The 17788-nt window shown below is 37.1% G+C and overlaps 1 protein-coding gene across 2 annotated transcripts; it reads right to left on the bottom strand.

Moving 5' to 3' along the window:
- Positions 1-706: 706 nt before the first annotated feature.
- Positions 707-10903, bottom strand: LOC18443605 (putative phospholipid-transporting ATPase 4). 2 transcript variants are annotated; one of them, XM_088868478.1, is made up of 11 exons: positions 10718-10903; positions 6283-8294; positions 6064-6174; positions 5641-5917; positions 5450-5538; positions 5276-5363; positions 4957-5196; positions 4073-4198; positions 2311-2409; positions 2029-2220; positions 707-1837 (listed from the first exon to the last, which is right to left on the bottom strand). In XM_088868478.1, the coding sequence occupies exons 2-11, from the start codon at positions 8103-8105 to the stop codon at positions 1142-1144; spliced, it is 3741 nt and encodes a 1246-aa protein (XP_088724604.1). In that variant the 5' UTR covers positions 8106-8294; positions 10718-10903; the 3' UTR covers positions 707-1141. The 2 variants fall into 2 exon arrangements, with proteins under 2 accessions (XP_088724604.1, XP_006853854.1); XM_006853792.4 differs by having other exon boundaries at positions 4957-5166.
- Between the last annotated feature and the right edge of the window lie 6885 nt (positions 10904-17788).

The following is a 17788-nucleotide window of genomic DNA, read 5'->3' as shown; positions in this document are numbered from 1 at the left end:
TCGTGCTTGATGCATACTTATGCTCGTGATTGGGAAGGCTGACCCGTCCTTAACGTACCAACCAAGAAGCAAGTGTCACAAGGTTGCAGTAAAATGCTTCACTAAGGCCATGACATAAAGCACTACTTCAAGGCTTGGGATTGCTGGAAAATGCTTAAATGGATTGAGGGGACCAAGCAATCCCATGGAGATTAACCCAAATATTTAATCAATTTAGAGAGATCACTTGGAATGTAGAAAATACAGTTCATCCCTATTATAGTTATAGTGTACCATGGAGGCTGATGCCTCTGCAAAGCAGGGTACCTCACTGCAAATTTTGTTTGCCGATGGGATTTCAAGAGTGTATAGAGTTATTGACATTTTTCTATACATGTTTAACTTTTTTAGTAATGAAAGCGAAACCAGTTGATGTCAAATAAATTGTTGATGGTCCTGAGGCAAAACGCACAGGTTTAAAGAGGGGCCCCAAGCAGGAATGTCAAAGTATAATCAAAAGGAAAGGAATAGCTACGTTGAAATAGGTGGGGTTTTAGCCAACGTTCACAAGAAAATTTCAGCTGGAGAGAGAGAGAGAGACAGAGAGATGTAAAACACCCCATCATTGTACTACACTTCATTTACAAATGAATAGTTGTGTTTAAATAGGTGGGGTTCAGACAACATTCACAAGAAAATTTGAGTTGGAGCGAGCGAGAGAGAGATGTAAAGTAAAACACCCCATCTTTGTACTATAATTCATTTACACAAGTCCCCGTTGAACAAATACAAGAAATCGCTGCAATTATCGGATGGTATTCAAGACTAGTTCTGTATGGCATCCAAGCCTTCTTAATCTCTCTGCGATTCACATAATTTACATTTTGGGGACACTTAAAAAAAGGCCAACCCTTCTTTCTCAACGTTAAAACAAAAAAACAAAAAAATGCACAATGAGCAGAAAATTCAACTGTCATTTCACAGCCTGTTACTCCCACGACTTACTATTGTACACAGATAATAATATACCTCACAGCCGCTGCTATAATGGGACCTCAACCATCCCCAAGTGACCGCAACAAAATATCATAAATGAATCATAAAAGATCAAAAGAACATCAAAAAATCAAGGAGAGAGAGATCAATATTGAGATAAAGTGAGCTAAGAAGAAACAAGGTTTTGTTGTTGTTGCTGCAGTTGTGCAGTTGGCGTACCCAATGATGAGTATTTCTTTTGCAGCCTGCCTCTCAGCAGCCTAATTTTGGCATCGACACGAGCAGTGAACCCAATCTTTGTTTTTTGGCGAGCCTTAGAACTCTCCCTAGTCCACATGTGTGCATCCTCCACATCCTTTTTATAATACTTAATCTCTTGGATCACATGGTGATCCATTGGATTAAAGGACCTTTGAAATGATATGTGGGCAAGATATGGAAGATTACAAGCCAACGTTATAAGAAGAGTAGCTGCCCAATATATGGGTGCAGGTGCAAGAGCTTCTATAAGAATTTTATAAGACCTCCCGGAGATGAGAGGGGAAGCCACACCATATAAGAAGAGGAAAATGTACCATGTCGCTATGCTACCCCATATGAAGAGGTGCTGTATCCAGGTGAAGTGGCTGATGGTAAGGGCAATCTGTAAATTTACGGTCCATATTACACAGGTGAACATGGCGGCCCCGACCGAGGACATGTCAGGAGTCTGGCCATCAGAGCGGAAGGCTTGATCATAGAAAATGTTGATGCTGAAGAAGAAAGTGATGAGTGAGGAATAGAGGCCATTGGTCATCCACCCAAAGATGCGGTACCAGTCAAAGAACACGTTTCGAGGGCCTTGTTGGTACAGAGCTGGGAACTGTATAAAGATAGAAAAGAGAGAGAGAGAGAGGCAGAGGCAGAGAGAACAAATTAGAGAGATTATCAATCTGTGTTGCCATGGCAACAACTCACGCATAAAGCACAACCTACATGTGTAACAGAGAGAGAGAGAGAGAGAGAGAGAGAGAGAGAGAGAGAGGGAGGGAGGGGGAGATATGGGCAGCCAACCTGCAAGCAGACATCAGAAGAAACATCCTGCTCAAAAACTCCAAGGGATATGACAGGCAGTGAGGTGAGTATGACATTGAAGAGTAACATGTACCAGTCATCATAGACTGACTGCCCAGAGAAACCAGTGTACGCCTCGAAGTAAAAGAGTGTGAGCCCGAAAGCTATGTTCTTGTAGAAGAAATAACAAACCTGAACGCAAATAAGCCAGGGTTATTAGGTGTTAGATTTCAGTAATACATGGGCATTCTATGAAACCAGACAAAGCAATCAGAGTCTTACCATTTGGGCAATTCTCTTATAGCACCAATGGCCATGAACTACAAGCAGCCGCTCTAGAAACCGAAACTGTGCAATCGAGAAGTCACTTGCCATTACTGCCTGCACCGAGGCAAATAGTATGAGTTCTCCAGTAATTCTCAGCTTCATAATAATTGCTATAGATATTTTGCAGGTAGCACTAGATTTGTCATTTCTAATTCTCTAAAACACAGAATCTACTTTACCTCTTTCACTGTAATGAACAAAAAGATGGAAAATGACAATTAGAACATAGATATTCATCCCAAAATAACAAATGTTCTCCATTTTTTTTGGGAAGTTCACATATGCCTTCTATACCTACTTCTAAGGTGACCAGTTACAAGTCTATTTCCTGAGTGTTTAACATCAATCAGCCAAAATGCTACTTTATCCACCACATGATTTGCAACTCCTGCAGCACGTAATTGATAACAGCTCCTACATACATGACTGGTACATCAGTGGTCTATTTTGGAATTGTAGTAGAAAAACATGGATGCATCTCATGTTAGACGCACTTAAATATAAACCTCGGATACTATAAATACCATAAATTTGGTAATCAATATATTTCTTCTTGTGCACAATGTTTTATAAATGAACAATTTTGCGGGCTCGACTGCATTTCTACAATATGTGGTCCAGAGGTATAAAGAATCCATCTTAAAGATGAATGCAAATAGGTGGTCCATCTAAAAACAATTATAACTAATGTCCAAATGTTTTTTAATAGAAGTAATATTTCTAGTTTTCAAATTTTATTTATTTTTTCATATTCATGATCTCCATGTTAAAGATTATATATTCTTTATAAATTGGGATCAAATTATATTTAAAAAATATACTTATTGCCAAGCCCGCATTGGTACATGTGCGGGCTTGGCCGCATGCCACCTCCGCTCCCCGCCCCCCCCCCCTCGAAAAAAAAAAATCCAGTTTTCCTGCAGGATAGAGGTGTCCGAGAGGGCCCTCACAGTGGACCAACATGCAAAGAAGGGGATTCCAAATCCCAAACAGATGTATCTTGTGTACTGAAGCAGAGGAGACCAATGCCCATCTCTTTGCCCACTGTAAGGTGGCCTCATTTATTTGGGCTCAACTCCTACTGTTATTCCAATGGCAGTGTGTCACTCCACCTAACGTCCCGCAGCTTCTAAGTTCAACCTTCTCTACCCCATAGCCCAAGGCTGGAACCCTGCAGTGGAGAACTTCGGTGGCTGCCAGGTAATCTGGAATGAAATAAACGCCAGAATTTTTCGAAGTCAAAACTCATTCACGGAAGCTCTACTAGATCAGATCAAAGGAGCTGTCATTTTTTGGGCACCCACCACAAACACTTCAGTGGTCATTCCCATTCCGACTTCCTCCACAGTTGAACCCCATTCTCAGATTCAACCCTCAGAGGCCCCCTCGATCCTCCCTTTGGAGACCACCCGATGATGGGTAAAATGGCGATGTATAAAAAAAATTTGGCCTCTCTAGGCTCCTTGTATAGGGCACCTGTCTGTAGGTAGCCTATTTTCTTGTGTGGAACCTATGTGTGGGTACCCAGACCTCTTTTTCTTTATAATTCTTTTAGTTAATATAGAGTTAACATGTTAAAAAAAAATATACAACTTACAAGATTTTTTTACTGACATAGTTTCATCTACAATCAAGCTACAAGCTTTAACTTCATTATTCAGTAGGATGAAGTTCAAAACAACGCACTATCAAAGCACCAAATCAATGCACTACTAACCTGCATCCCTTCAACTCCACTGATACCGACACCAATGTCTGCCTCTTGAATCATACCAACATCATTGGCACCATCACCGATTGCTAAAGTGGTTTTACCAGTTCCTTCCTTTACAAGCCTGGTCACCTATGCAATGCCAAATTGGAAGATAAAAGCATAATAAGACCTTTGAATGACTAGTCAAAAAGAAATATATACATACATGCATATATATATATATATATATAGAGAGAGAGAGAGAGGGCAATGATTTCATGCAACGGTTGTATCATAGTATAGGGCAACGACACTTTTAGAAAACCATGTTTGTGGTATTTGTATGACCCAAAATTTTGCATACACACTCTCTTTATCTCAATAATCAATCCCAAAAAAAAAAAAGTTCAATTTGAATTCTAGATATGGTCAAAATGAGTCCCCTCCAACAACGAATGTAGACCATTCATTTGGTGAATTTCAAGATCTTCGCCTTTACAAAACTCAAAATCTTTTTGATCTTTTTTACCATTGTTCATCTAATCATAATAAAGCCATCTAAAAAAATTGGTAAAGAAAAAAATCCTTCTAAAGCCTAGATCTAAGTATCTCACCAAAATGGACAGCCTATGTTACTTGGGCCAAAAAAATACTTTCTAGGTTGTGTTTTCAATTTTTTCTTTTTTGTGATTGTTCATTAGAATGAAAATAGTATATATTTCAAAATTTGGATCAAATAAATAGCCCTAACATGGTTTTTGAAGGTTGCTATATCATATTACTATACAACCGTTGCATGAAATCACTGCCCATATATATGTGTGTGTGTGTGTGTGTGTGTGTGTGTGTGTGTGTCAATACGCATCAAGAGAGAGAAAGAGATAAAGGAATCTTCCACAGAAACTTACCAATGCTTTCTGCTTTGGTGAAACCCGACAACATATGACAGATGCACAATCTACTGCTAGATTCAGAAATTGATGCTTCAGATCATCCTCTAAGGCATAACTTAGAGTTTTCCCATCAATAATCAAAGCGAACGCAGCATGAGGATCCTTCTCCAGCTTGACCATTTGGGAAGAATTAGTGATTTGCAATAAGATGTTGTCCTTCACTGCCTGATCAGTCATTAAACAAAAGAACAGAGCCTAGCACGAAATCAACCACATGTCCAGGGTTTCAGGGGATGAATGAACATAGTACAATAAAATCTCACACGAAATTAACCTTGTTGGCATCTTGACCAAGCAACTCAGTGTTCATAGTGGTAATGCTTATCTGTTTCATGCCTTGACGGAGCAGACTGCATGCAAATCTGTGACATAACAGACCCAAATCAATATGCCACATTTTTGGCATAATTGAAAGAGAGAATATTGGTTTCTTATTTTTGCGGCATACCCAATGTTAATTGCTGTCTCCATCTTATCACCTGTCAGCACCCAGATCTTGAGGCCAGCTTGTGCAAGTTTATCTATGCATTGAGGAACCTTTGAAAGAGGAATAAGTTTCTATGATAAAAGGCATGTAGCCATTAAGAAAAAGGAGCAGATGTTATTTTTAATTGAGGAATTCTTGAAAATGAGACATACCCCTTTCTGTAACTTGTCTTCCACAGCTGTTGCACCAACAAGAATCAAATCTTTCTCCATCACGTCAGCAACTCTTTCAAGAAGAGCATCTCGATCAGGCCCTATGGTGGTCTTTGCTTTCACAAACTCGCTATTCCATACTGAGTATTCAGATTCCTCAAGTTTCTTATACGCAAGTGCCAATGTGCGTAAACCTGCTTCTCCATATTCATTCAGATGCTTAGATGTCACCTCCTCATACATCCTGCCATTCTTTGCAAGCCTGTCAAAGATGATGCTGCACAATTTTAAAGACGAAATTTTGGTTAGTGCTCTAAAGCAATGAGAGACCTGTAGATTAAATATATTTTGCTAAATCAGATCAAATACAAGTACAAGAATTCATGCAAACAGTGAGACAGAAGAAAAGATGAAATCAAAAACCTGTCTGCCCCTTTGCAGAAAAGGAAAATCTGTCCATCCTCAACCTGGACAATGACAGACATTCGTTTCCTCTTACTACTGAACTCCAATAGGTTAAGAATCTTGTACTCCCTGCATCACACCATCATAGAAAGAACATGATTCCATTGCTACGAAATAGAATGCAATAATAGTTCATCCCGCAAGCATAAAAAAGCCAACAGTTTGCCATATTCTCACCTCTCAACTGGCTGGCTATAAGAGGGATACTGCTCTCTAATGAAGACACTAGTCTGAGTTCTTCTACAGAACTCAAAACCAAACTCCCTTGCTGCAACAAGAAATGATCCTTCATCTGGTGACTCTGCTTCATAGTTAAAACGTCCTGTTTCCTCATTAGGCTCAGGGATGGCACTTTGACATATTGCCAAGATTCGAAAGAACATCAATATCCCATTTGCATTGGACTCTATCAACCAGTTCCCATTCATCAGACGGTCATCTTCAAAATTGAATCCTCTAATAGGAGGCTTCTTCACCTTTTCACTTTTGAATGGAGTTCCCGGTTGCATTTCAATTTCGGATGTACTGAATTGGTGGTTCGCAACATTTTCCCACGAATTCCGATTGCTTTGGTTTGTGATGTCCAAGCTCTTTGAGTTAAGGTCCATGGCCATCTGTTTTGCTGCTGCGATCTCAACTTCGCTTGAACCCACTCCATACGAAACCCCAGCAATGGAGCATTTGAGAAAGTCCATCTGGTTACAAGTGAGAGTGCCCGTCTTATCAGAAAGAATGGTATCAACCTGACCCAGTTGCTCATTCAAATTTGAGGTTCGTGCTTGAGCTGGATTGCCAGTATCCTCATCATACATTTGAATGTCCTGGTTTATAAACATCGCCTGCAAGACCTTCACAACCTCGATGGAGACATAGAGCGAGATGGGTATCAGGTACCCATAGAGGATCAGGGCTGTAATCAGATGAAATATACCAGAGAGAGATGGCTTTGAAGGGTCATAGAGGTTTTGTGGTTTATCAGGTCGCATGTACCACCAATTAGGCATGTCAAACTTCGTCTTCACAGCAAAACCAATAGAACTGATGAGAGAGATAAGCACAAGAAGAGTAAAAAGGACATATATAATGTAGTCCATCTTCTTCTCGATCATGCTCCTTTTCGAGGGGGATTTCGTGGAATTCTGCATAACCTTGGTGTCATGGCCGGTGAAAATCACAACTCCATAAACAAAAGCCGTATTCCGGAGCTTTGAATCTCTAATTAGTATTTGAGCAGGGTCAAGAGCATAGACCTGCCTGTCAAATTCAAGATTACCCACGAACGTGTAGAGCTTAGGGTTGGGATCCTCACACCTAATTGTTGCAACAAAATTCTTGAATGCAGTGTCCTCATCTAAAGGTAAGGTGACCTCAAGAGCCCTCTTAACCTTGAGGTTGGTCTCCCCATCCAAATTCATGGTCTCAACATAGCAAATCCCATCTTCATAGCTTGATGACAATAGTAGAAGATCAGCAGGAAAGAACTGGTCCTTCTCTACTTTCACCACATCCCCAACCCTCAGCTTCTGCCAACTCTTGTACCCAAAACTCCCTTCTCCTTTGTGTACACTAACCTTTCGACTATTAACCTTCATGTCCTGGATAAATCTCCTCCAATCTTCCAAAGCCTCCTTTGCCATACTCAAACCCACAACAAAAGCCAGTGGAACTATCATGCTCACAGCGGTGAAAGGGGCCACAGGTGTCAAAGACAGCATTGCAGCCAACAGAAAATATAGATTGGCAACGCGACGAAACTGCTCAAAGATGGCTTTTGGAAGAAAGGTTATAATGTTATACTTGGTTGTGGATATATAGTTTGATGGGTACTTGATGGGTTTTGTTTTGTGCATTTTGGGTTGGTTGCAATATACAACCCGAGAAAATCCTGGGCCCTGGAGGGAGTGAGGGCCCTCGGACTCTAGCACACTTGGCCGGACACATGAGAAACTGTAAAGGTTGCTCCATCGGAGCTTCCCTCTCCTCCTCCCAGCCCGAGGCATCTCCCTTTCTCTCAACTCAATTTATTACACGGCTTTGCATCTGATATGTCAAAGCCCATTGTTAATAGACAGACCTTATATCGCCCAGAACTAATAGACAGACCTTATATCGCCCAGAACAAATTCCAAACACTCGAGCAATTGTTATTGCAGAGAATAGAGGCTCGATAGATAATAACGTGGTTAAACCTGTAAGTTTCATTGCAAAGAAAAGATACTGAACTGGTAAGAAAGGGTACTTATCCAAAGAAAAAGAAAAGAATATATATATAAGGGTGAGGTTTATATAAGGTGACCACCTTATACTATACAAGTATGGCGCACCTCTAAAATTTGCCAAAACATGTAGTTCCGGTGTTGAAAACCATACGATGGCTTCAAAATTCATGTTCAACTTTAATTATGAAGTTTAAAATTCTAAAAACAGTGTAGAGCGAACAAATCTATAAACACTTGAAAATCTTGAAAACATACGGTCCAGATAAATTGTTACAAGATGCACTATTTTCAGAGCTTGAAATTCTTTTTTTTTCTTTATATCCATACATTACAAGGTCGAGATGATCAATTGGAAGGTTTTCCAACTTCAAAACACTCTTTTCTACTAGATTTTTGAGGTGCACCTTAGTTCTATGGCATAAGTTTACAACCTTATATATATATATATATACAAATTCCCAAGCATGCAAACGAGATTACAATACAGAAACAAAATTGGTGCACTAATCTAACATATATAGAATTTTGGTAATAACCGAAAGGAAAGTCTTGCACTGATCTAATTGGCTCGTCTCATGGCAATGACTGCTACTTTCTTTATCTTTATGTCTTCTTTTTTAAGTTTTTTACTAGTCTAATAAATAGGTCATGTATTTCTTTGGTTACCTCACATCTTTCAAACAGAAAAGAAACATTATTAAGCAGCACTGTTTTTTTCTTCAAGTACAATTATTATGCATCAATCTTATTAGATGTCAAAACATTGCTCAAAAAATTGAAGTTGCAGATGAAGTTCACAGGTGTGAGTTTTTCCACTAAATAATACCAGACTCCAACCAGAAGGATTGCTCCAAGAAAGTAAGAATCTCCAAACATGAGAAAGAGAATATGCATACCATAGTCTATGGATTGTGAAAACCCATAATCTGAAATCAGCTCACCAAAGAACAAGACATAATCCCATAATGGTGGGTACCCCACCCTCTCCATCATTGTCCGTCAATGCAATGGATGGTGATAAGAAAACAGACTATAGTTTCCAATGTTCTATTTGATAACAATATAATACCCGAGAGAACATAACCCACCAATGAGATTTGTGAGCTGATTTTTACTGAATGTTCTTTCTGTGGTGGCCACTATTATTATGACAATTTTGAATATATTCCTGTATAATTTATTTGCCGATACTGATCAAATCGTTCATTATATTCTAGTATAATATTTGTATAACTATCAAAATGGTTTCGTAAAAGAATAGGTAGTAAAATTAAGCACCTAAGTTTTGGCCACAACAAAGTTCACGTCTATGAACGGCTTTCATTACACAATACCTAAGAAGAAACAAATTAAAAGGGTATAACTGAAGGAAGAATATTTCTGTAGATTCCGCAGAAGAAGATATTTTCATTACTCAATATTTTATTTTATTGGTTACAGACAAATTCTGGACTAATTACTTCAAGTATGACTACTATAACACATTCTATATTGTACACAAAGAACTTTTTTTTTTTTTTTTGAGAGTCTTGTATACAAAGAATATTATTCTGAAAAAAAAAAGAGAAGTAAAATGTTTACACAACTATAGCAAAAAGATTGTAACCACTACTTTCACAATTTCTAGTGCATCGTCAATCACAATTACAAAACATAGAAAAGAAATTTTTTTGATTCCCCATTTGTCGATCAAAAACATCCAAAACAAATGCACAAACACAATATCTGGATTCATCAATCAGTTTTGAAAACAATTCCAGCATATTTAGCTGAAATTAAACTCAACTCTTCCGGTGCCGACCTTTCAGATCTACCATTTTGGATACATTAAGCGAAACAAGTTCACAAAACAAAGTTGATTTCAGATATTTTATACAAGATCCCATACGCCTCAAAAGAAACTCACATGGATTTTTTTTTTGTTAAAAAAATTACGGATTGAGGTAATTTTGCAGCTCGGAGTAATCAATTTTCGGAACCAACAGAGAAAAGGCAAGAAAAGGTTGAATTTCTTTTGATAAATGCAAAAAAAAAAAAAAAAAAACCTTTCAAATTAAAACCCATTTCCAATCAAGAACTCCACATTAATCTAACAAATTTTTGATAGGTAAACCCACAATAGCAACAAGGAGAGGCAGAAAGAGACACTAAGGAGCTCAAAGCTTGAAAAATAAAAATCCACCCCTTCCCCATAAGAAACTTAAACACATTATAGTTCTTAAATTGAACAAGACACCAGAAAATTTCGTAAAGCAAGCCCCATTAAATCGCCAAAAATGCCCCTGCATTGATGAGGAGAGCAGAGATTCTAACAAATACAACAATTAAGATCCTGAATAATCTAAAAATTACAACCTCAATTTCCATGAACGAAAGAGAGAGAGAAGGTGAACCTGGAATCATGAGACAGAAAGAGCATAGATGGCGCAGGGCGTGGGCAGGTCGTCAATCATCTGAGGATTCCGGTCGGAGATCCGGCGATGAGACACCGGATTCCGTCCGTCCTGAGGCCGGAATTAGAGGAGTGAGAAAGAAAGTGAGGGGCAGAGAGAGATAGGGAGCGTGGCCTGCCCCAAAACAAAGAGAGAGAGAGGGGAAGGTGAAGTTTTAGAGAGACAGAGAGGGAGACAGGTGAATTTTTAGGGTTTTTGTGGGCGAAAGATCAGGGGCTCTGAGGTCTGAACCCACGTTACGCGCACGGAGAAGAGGAAGAGAGAGAGAGAATCTTGCTCTTGCTCTCGCTCTTTCCCACGCAATTTTAATCCCCGTTCTCTCCCTTGTTTCTCTCTCTCTATGGGCCAAGTCCATTACCGGCCCCGCACTACATTTCGTAATGCCCAACATGCCCCTATATAAAACTCTTGAGCTTCGTACCTCCCTCTGTCAAAATTGAGACGTTATTAAATTTTTTCTATTTTTTATTTAATATTACTAATCATTAGTTACACATAAAAAATGTTTAATAGTTAAAGTTTAGGTGTATTTTACTTAATAGTTTATTTTGATGGACAGTTTGCTCCAGCCGGAGTATAAAATCGTTTGGCAATTTTTTCTCAAAGGAGCTTGCATTCAAATGGAACTATATGAGTAAAAGGGAAAGCAACTTGTTTTGGGTACAAATCTTGGGACAATCATCATCCTTCTTTTAGGCTAAATTAATTGAGCTAGGAAAAATTATTATTGTTATTAAGATTTAGGATAAATAGCTAAGATCATCATTTTGGCTTTTGAGAAAAAGATCAATAACCCTTTTATATGCACAATAAAAGTAAAATTAAAGAGAGATTCTTATTTAATAAGAAAGTCCTTTTAAGAGGGATTATAGTATTCAGAGAGGTCATTGCATGACTCATGAAACTTAGCCTTGAAGTTTCCAGGTGAAATATAGGAAAAGGAAGTCAACCATAAAAATAAAAATCAAATATAGAATTCATCCTTTTTTTTTTGGTAGGAATTGAGCTTAAGATGTAACTATGGAAATCACCAAGCACTAACCAATTAAGAACAAGCTCCTTTCCCATATAGAATTCATCCTTGGTTAGAGAAAGTTGCATTTTATCTACATAGGGGTTGTTTCTTTTCTATCCAAATTATCTAAGCCAAAAAATATTCTACTCCCATTGCAATAGAATGTCCATTTACTCCCTGAGGTACAACCTCATTTAGAAATAATTTTAGAACCCTAATTTTGGATGTATAACCTCTTCAGCCCATAGATTAACTTGAATAAAAAAAAAAAAAAAAAATCTAGTTGTACCCTATATGCATTTGAAATAACATAATGATTAAAGATTGAATAGAGACCATCCAATTTTTAAGGTTAAAAAATTCAAATTTTAATTTTATTTTTATTGAGAATAATCACCTAGTAATTCTTAAGTGCTTCTCAAAATTCCATATTAAAAAAGTCCTACCAAATAGGTCTTCTGATAGAGGAAGTAGAAGTAAAATATGCTCCCAAGGGAGCATAGTATAGCTGCTCATTACCTATAGCAATGTTAAACAAACCAGCTCGATCGAACCGGACCTGGCTAGGTTAAAAAATTATTCCCGGGCCAGGTTAACCAGAATCTGCTCATGGTGGCATGATGGTTCATGCATGTTAAGGTTTGGGGCTCGAATCTACCCTTGGTGCTCCGACACCTGACCCTCTCTCTCTCTCTACTTAAAACTGGTCCATTGGCAAGTCCAATTAAACCCAGATTTGGTGGTGAAGTTACCCAGTTTAAAAAAAACATTCACAAAGAGTTATTAAAATTTTCAAAAAATAAGAAATTTATTTGTAATGTGTTTTCAATGTTTTCTATCATTTTGGCAAAGATTATGTGTTTTAGCCATGAATACTTATAATTCTATATTTTTCCTTTTTTATTAGATTATTTCTAAAATACCCGGTCACAAATTCATATTTCAAAGTCTATTTTTCACTACTTTTTAAAATTCATTTAGATGTGTTTTTTTAAGCATATTTTTCGGATTTTCTGTATATTTTTATTTTTTAAAACACATTTTTGCCTAGCCGATCTTTACCTAACTCGCACCCAGATACCCGGACGGACTATATACACTAGACCTAAAGAGAGAAGTATGGAAGCTCTCTAATGCGCCTTTCAATAAATTTACGGTGTCTCATTTACGAGAGGCTCAAAGCAATTTAATGCATTCTACATGCAGGGCAATGTAAGAAAACGCAAGGACAAAATGTGTAATTTAACGATTGCACTTGTGTTTCAGGAGATGAGCTGGCCAACTTTGCTGACTAGTCTTGGAGAGACAAGACCGTCCTACGTGGCAAGTCAGCATTTGCTTTGCACAGCGTGACTTTCCTCTCTCTCTCCCCTCACCACGTATCATCGTCAACTACAACTTAGAGAGAGAAAAATAAATAAAAATAAAATAAACGAAGGGGACGTTTGACAAACAGGACTCGTGCGGAACCTTCTTACGCCATGTTCCGTGTTTCATAAAAAGAAAATTCACGTCCTAATAAAAAGAGAGATTGGCAAGGGAAATAAGGAAATTCAATTAAAGGGCTGCTTATTCTTACCCACGTTTTCTGAAAAATTGTCCCCTCTCTCTCTCTCTTTCTGAAAACGAGACATGAATGCGTAGTTGATGGCTAAAGTTATGAGACATGTTCTTCGTTTTTTCTTTTTTTCAACAAAATTTGAGGTTTGTATGAGGTGCCCATTTTATAGTATTGTACAAGTAAAGTACATCTATAAAATTTTGTTATAAGATGTGGTTTTGTTGTTAAAAACATTACTACAGCTTTGAAAATCCACGTGCTAACTCTGATTAAGAAATTTAAAATTCAAAAAAAATAAATACACATGGAGCATATCTATAAATAGTTGAATTTTTGAAAATAGACTCTGAACATAACTTGTTACAAGCACTATTCATAGGATTTGAAATTCTTTTTTTTTTTAGATATCTATAGATGTTGAGGTCAAAATGATTAATTAGGAGGTTTACCAACTTCAAAAAAACTCTTTTGTATTGAATTTTTGAGGTGCATAATATTTTTATAATATATTTTGAGAAATGATCTTGTCAAATCTTTTCACGTCTATCTGTATAGGTAGAACTCCAAAAGATCATCATTAAATTTGATATAAATATAAAAAATCAAATCTCACACCCATACAATAACTTTGTTAGAGATCTGTATCAAATTTAATAGTGATTGAAGTCCTACACAAAGATATGAGAGGGTCTCGATCATTACTCGTATAAAATTACAACCTTATAAAAAAAAAATTTACTTTAATAAAATGTAAATTACGGTTTTCTTTATTCATTAGGGTGGCGTCGTGCTGTCAAGAAAAGCCAAGCTCTTCACATGTACCATTTCATCAGTCGCTTTCAGAACCAAGGAAGGGCCGGCAATTCTCTGTTTGAATTAAGTGCCGATGCCCCACTGCCTTCATGCAACTGTAACGCCTCATAAATATTGTAAGCATTTGGTGAGTTGGCTGACACGTGGGCCCACCCAGGTTTTTAAAACATCTAAGTTTAATTTTCGTAGGAAAAAGGAGTTGGGTTGTATTGGTAGCACCCCCATAAAACATTGTCAAATTTGCTGACGCCACCCAATGATACTCTCAAAAATAACGTAATTTATCTATCTAAAAAATGGGTAAAGCCTTGTCTGTTTCCACTGAATTGTCAAAAAAGAAAAAAAATTATTTTCATATATTTGAAAATTTGGAGCTCTAAAAGTTAAAAGTACTGTAAATATGATTGGTTTTGGATATAATTAAAATGGGTGGTCTCAAGCAAGGTTTACAAAATGGCTTGGTGTGACTTGGATCGCCTATCTGGAAAACCGGCTCATGGTGGTTCCATTGGCAATCTGCCGAGGCAATTGGCTATTAAATCTTTAAAAAAAAATAGAGAAAAATTTGAAAACAAATTAAAAATAAAAGGTGAGGCTTGTTCATAGAGGGCCAGTTCTTGATGCTTTCGGGGAACCATGCCAGCCCCTTCGTTCCCAATGCAATTCGGTGAGTTCCAATTTAGATCTTTTTTTTTTTTTTTTTAAACCTTGATCTGAAAATAAGTACAAAATTAATTATATTTAAGGTTCAAATTTCTTTTTCCATATCAAATGCACCTACAAAAATATTAAATCGAAAATCAATCTCCAACATGTATTTGGATAGGTTGGACTCGCGATAAGAGGCAGTCCAAAATACACCAAAACCCAGTAAAAAAACTTATTGTACTATCTTATAAAAATTGGAACGATATAGAGAACATCAAAATAGCCTTATATGCGCGAATCAAGAAACGGTTCAAATTTCCTGAGGGGAAAGATCACCCCTCCAACAAATGAGAAAGAATGAACAATTTATAAGAGATGATAAATACCAGTATAAATTGCATTAGTCACATTAGTAGGCTTTAAGGGTGAGAAAGGTGTAAGGCTTAAAATATTCCATGGGCACTTAACGGTACATTAGCATTGTTTGTTATTGGCAAAGCACATGCCTTTTGCCTTGGATTGAGACAAAGAAATGTCTTGTTTGAAATGCTTGATTATAAAACTTTGGCTTGTGCATAGAGACAAAGGCAATATTTCAAAGAAGAAAGTTGTCAGCTTAAATAATAACTTGATAAAGATGTGGTGTTGGTGTCATCAATTTTTAGAATGATGAAAATTGACCAAATATATAAACACTAGATCATTTGGAAAATGGAAGGCTCAGATAATGTGTTACAATAAACAATATTTTTCAGATTAGAAAATCTTTTATTCTTCATATCCATACGTCTCAATATCGAAATGATTAATTGTAGGGACTTACGAGGTTAGAATAACGTTTTTGGATGGGGGGCACCTTACTTTTCACATATTCACACCTTATGTAAAATTTTTCCTTTTTATTTTATCTCTTTATATTTAATATTGTGGGAGTACACTGCTTTCGCGGGGGCTCACTCTGCTCTTGGCCTCTCAAGCAAAAATCTACTTAGAAATATTTGTTTTCAAGCGAAATCCCGGGATCCACTTTAGAATCACCATAGTATTTTCCAAGAAAAGAAACTAGATGTTTGAGTGCCTAACTACCTAAATCTGATCATCTAAAAATTGGATAGTCTCTTTACAATATGTCGAGATTGTTGGGGCATGATGCTAATCACCCCTTATGGCATTCACCCTTTTGATAAAGGGCAATCTCATCAAGAAAATATGTTTTTTTGTTAAGGCCCATAAAAAGGGTTTCTTTGAGAGAGAAAAACGTGGGTGAATGAGGGAAGGAAGAAAACCTTGTAGAGAGATAAGCTTGGGGTTGAAAATTGGGGGTTTTTGCAACAAAACCCTAGCACCACCATTTGGAGTTCATTTTTGGCCCTTTTTTTGGCATTTCTTCGTGACATCGGTGAGTCGAAGAAAGGAGTCCATTATAGGTGGTTTTATGGTAGGAAGTTTTTTTGTTTTGAGCAGTCATTGAGATTGTATGAGGTAACTCTGTATAACCCCAATCTTGTAATTTTTCCTCTTGATAGTGAATACACATTTGTCGTCTTGCCCGTGGACGTAGCCCATTTTGGGTGAACCATGTATATGTGTGTGTCCTTCTCTATTTTTATTTGTGTTGTGCTTTGAAGATTTTTCATATTGCTTGTTTTATTATTTTTATATTTTTTCCAATTATATTACACTTGTTATTGCATCTTGGGCACGTTATTTGAGTGTTGAAATCATCGCCTTGTGGGTTTTTTGAGATATCTCGATTTGCTCAAAGGAGGTGATTGGGTTATCCCGATTTTACAATAAGTGGTATCAGAGCTCAAGGAGTTAGTGTAGTATTTTTGAGAAAATGACATCTCACAAGTTTGAAGCGGAGAAGTTTAATGGGAAAGATAATTTTGAAATATGGAAATTAAAAATACAAGATTTATTGGTACATCAAGGACAACACAAAGCATTACTTGGAAAAGATAAGAAACCGGTAAATATGACTGATGATGATTGGGATGAACTCAATATGAAGACACATGCCACTATTTGCTTGTGTTTAACGAATGATATTTTGTTTAATATTGTTGGTGAAAAGACGGCAAAAGCTTTGTCGAAAAATTTGGAAAGTTTGTATCAAACAAAATCTCTCACAAACCGAATTTTCTTAAAGAGAAAATTGTATACCTTGATAATGAAAGAATGTGCAAATGTGTCGCAACATTTGAATGAGTTTAATAACCTCATTTGTCAACTTGAGAGTATTTGTATGAGAATGAATGATGAAGATAAGGTAATCACCTTGCTTTGGTCTTTGTCCGAATCTTATGATAACCTTGTTACTACATTGAGTTGTAGTAAAGAGGATTATCTTGATTTGGGCTCGGTGTGAAGTGCCCTACTTGCTAATGAACTTCGAAAGAAAGCATCTTTGGGAAGTTCGGTAGAATCACAGACAGAAGCCCTTGTAGCAAGAGGTCGATCGAATGAATGGGGTGATTCATCGAGGAATCATTCACTAACTAATTTAATATTTCAATCAAAACCTAGAGGGCCCAATAACAAGAATATGTGTTGGCATTGTGGGAGGCCTGGTCATGTAAGGAAGAATTGTTTTAAAAGAAATTGAGTGAATTCTTCCAAAGCTCCTAATACAGGAGGTAAAAACTAAGTGAATCCAAGAATAAAGTAAATCAAGTTGAAGAGTCTACATTGAAAATGAAGTATTGATGGTGGCATATAATTCAATATTTTATCAAAATTGGATACTTGATAGTGGAGCAACCCATCACATGTGCCCCCATAGATCATAGTTTGATTCATATGAGTCATGTGAACGAGGATCGGTATCCATGGGAAACAATTTCAATAACAAGGTGGTTGTAATGGGTTCGGTTCGCTTAAGGATGTTTGATGGGACTATTCAGGCAATTAAGGATGTTACACATGTGCCAGAATTAAAAAAGAACTTAATTTTCCTCTCTTCTCTAGATTC

This window comes from Amborella trichopoda, chromosome 5 (assembly GCF_054954075.1).
Source record: "Amborella trichopoda isolate Santa Cruz 75 chromosome 5, AtrichopodaSantaCruz75HAP2 v2.0, whole genome shotgun sequence".
Taxonomy (NCBI): domain Eukaryota; kingdom Viridiplantae; phylum Streptophyta; class Magnoliopsida; order Amborellales; family Amborellaceae; genus Amborella; species Amborella trichopoda.
This window is presented reverse-complemented; position numbering and strand designations above follow the sequence as displayed.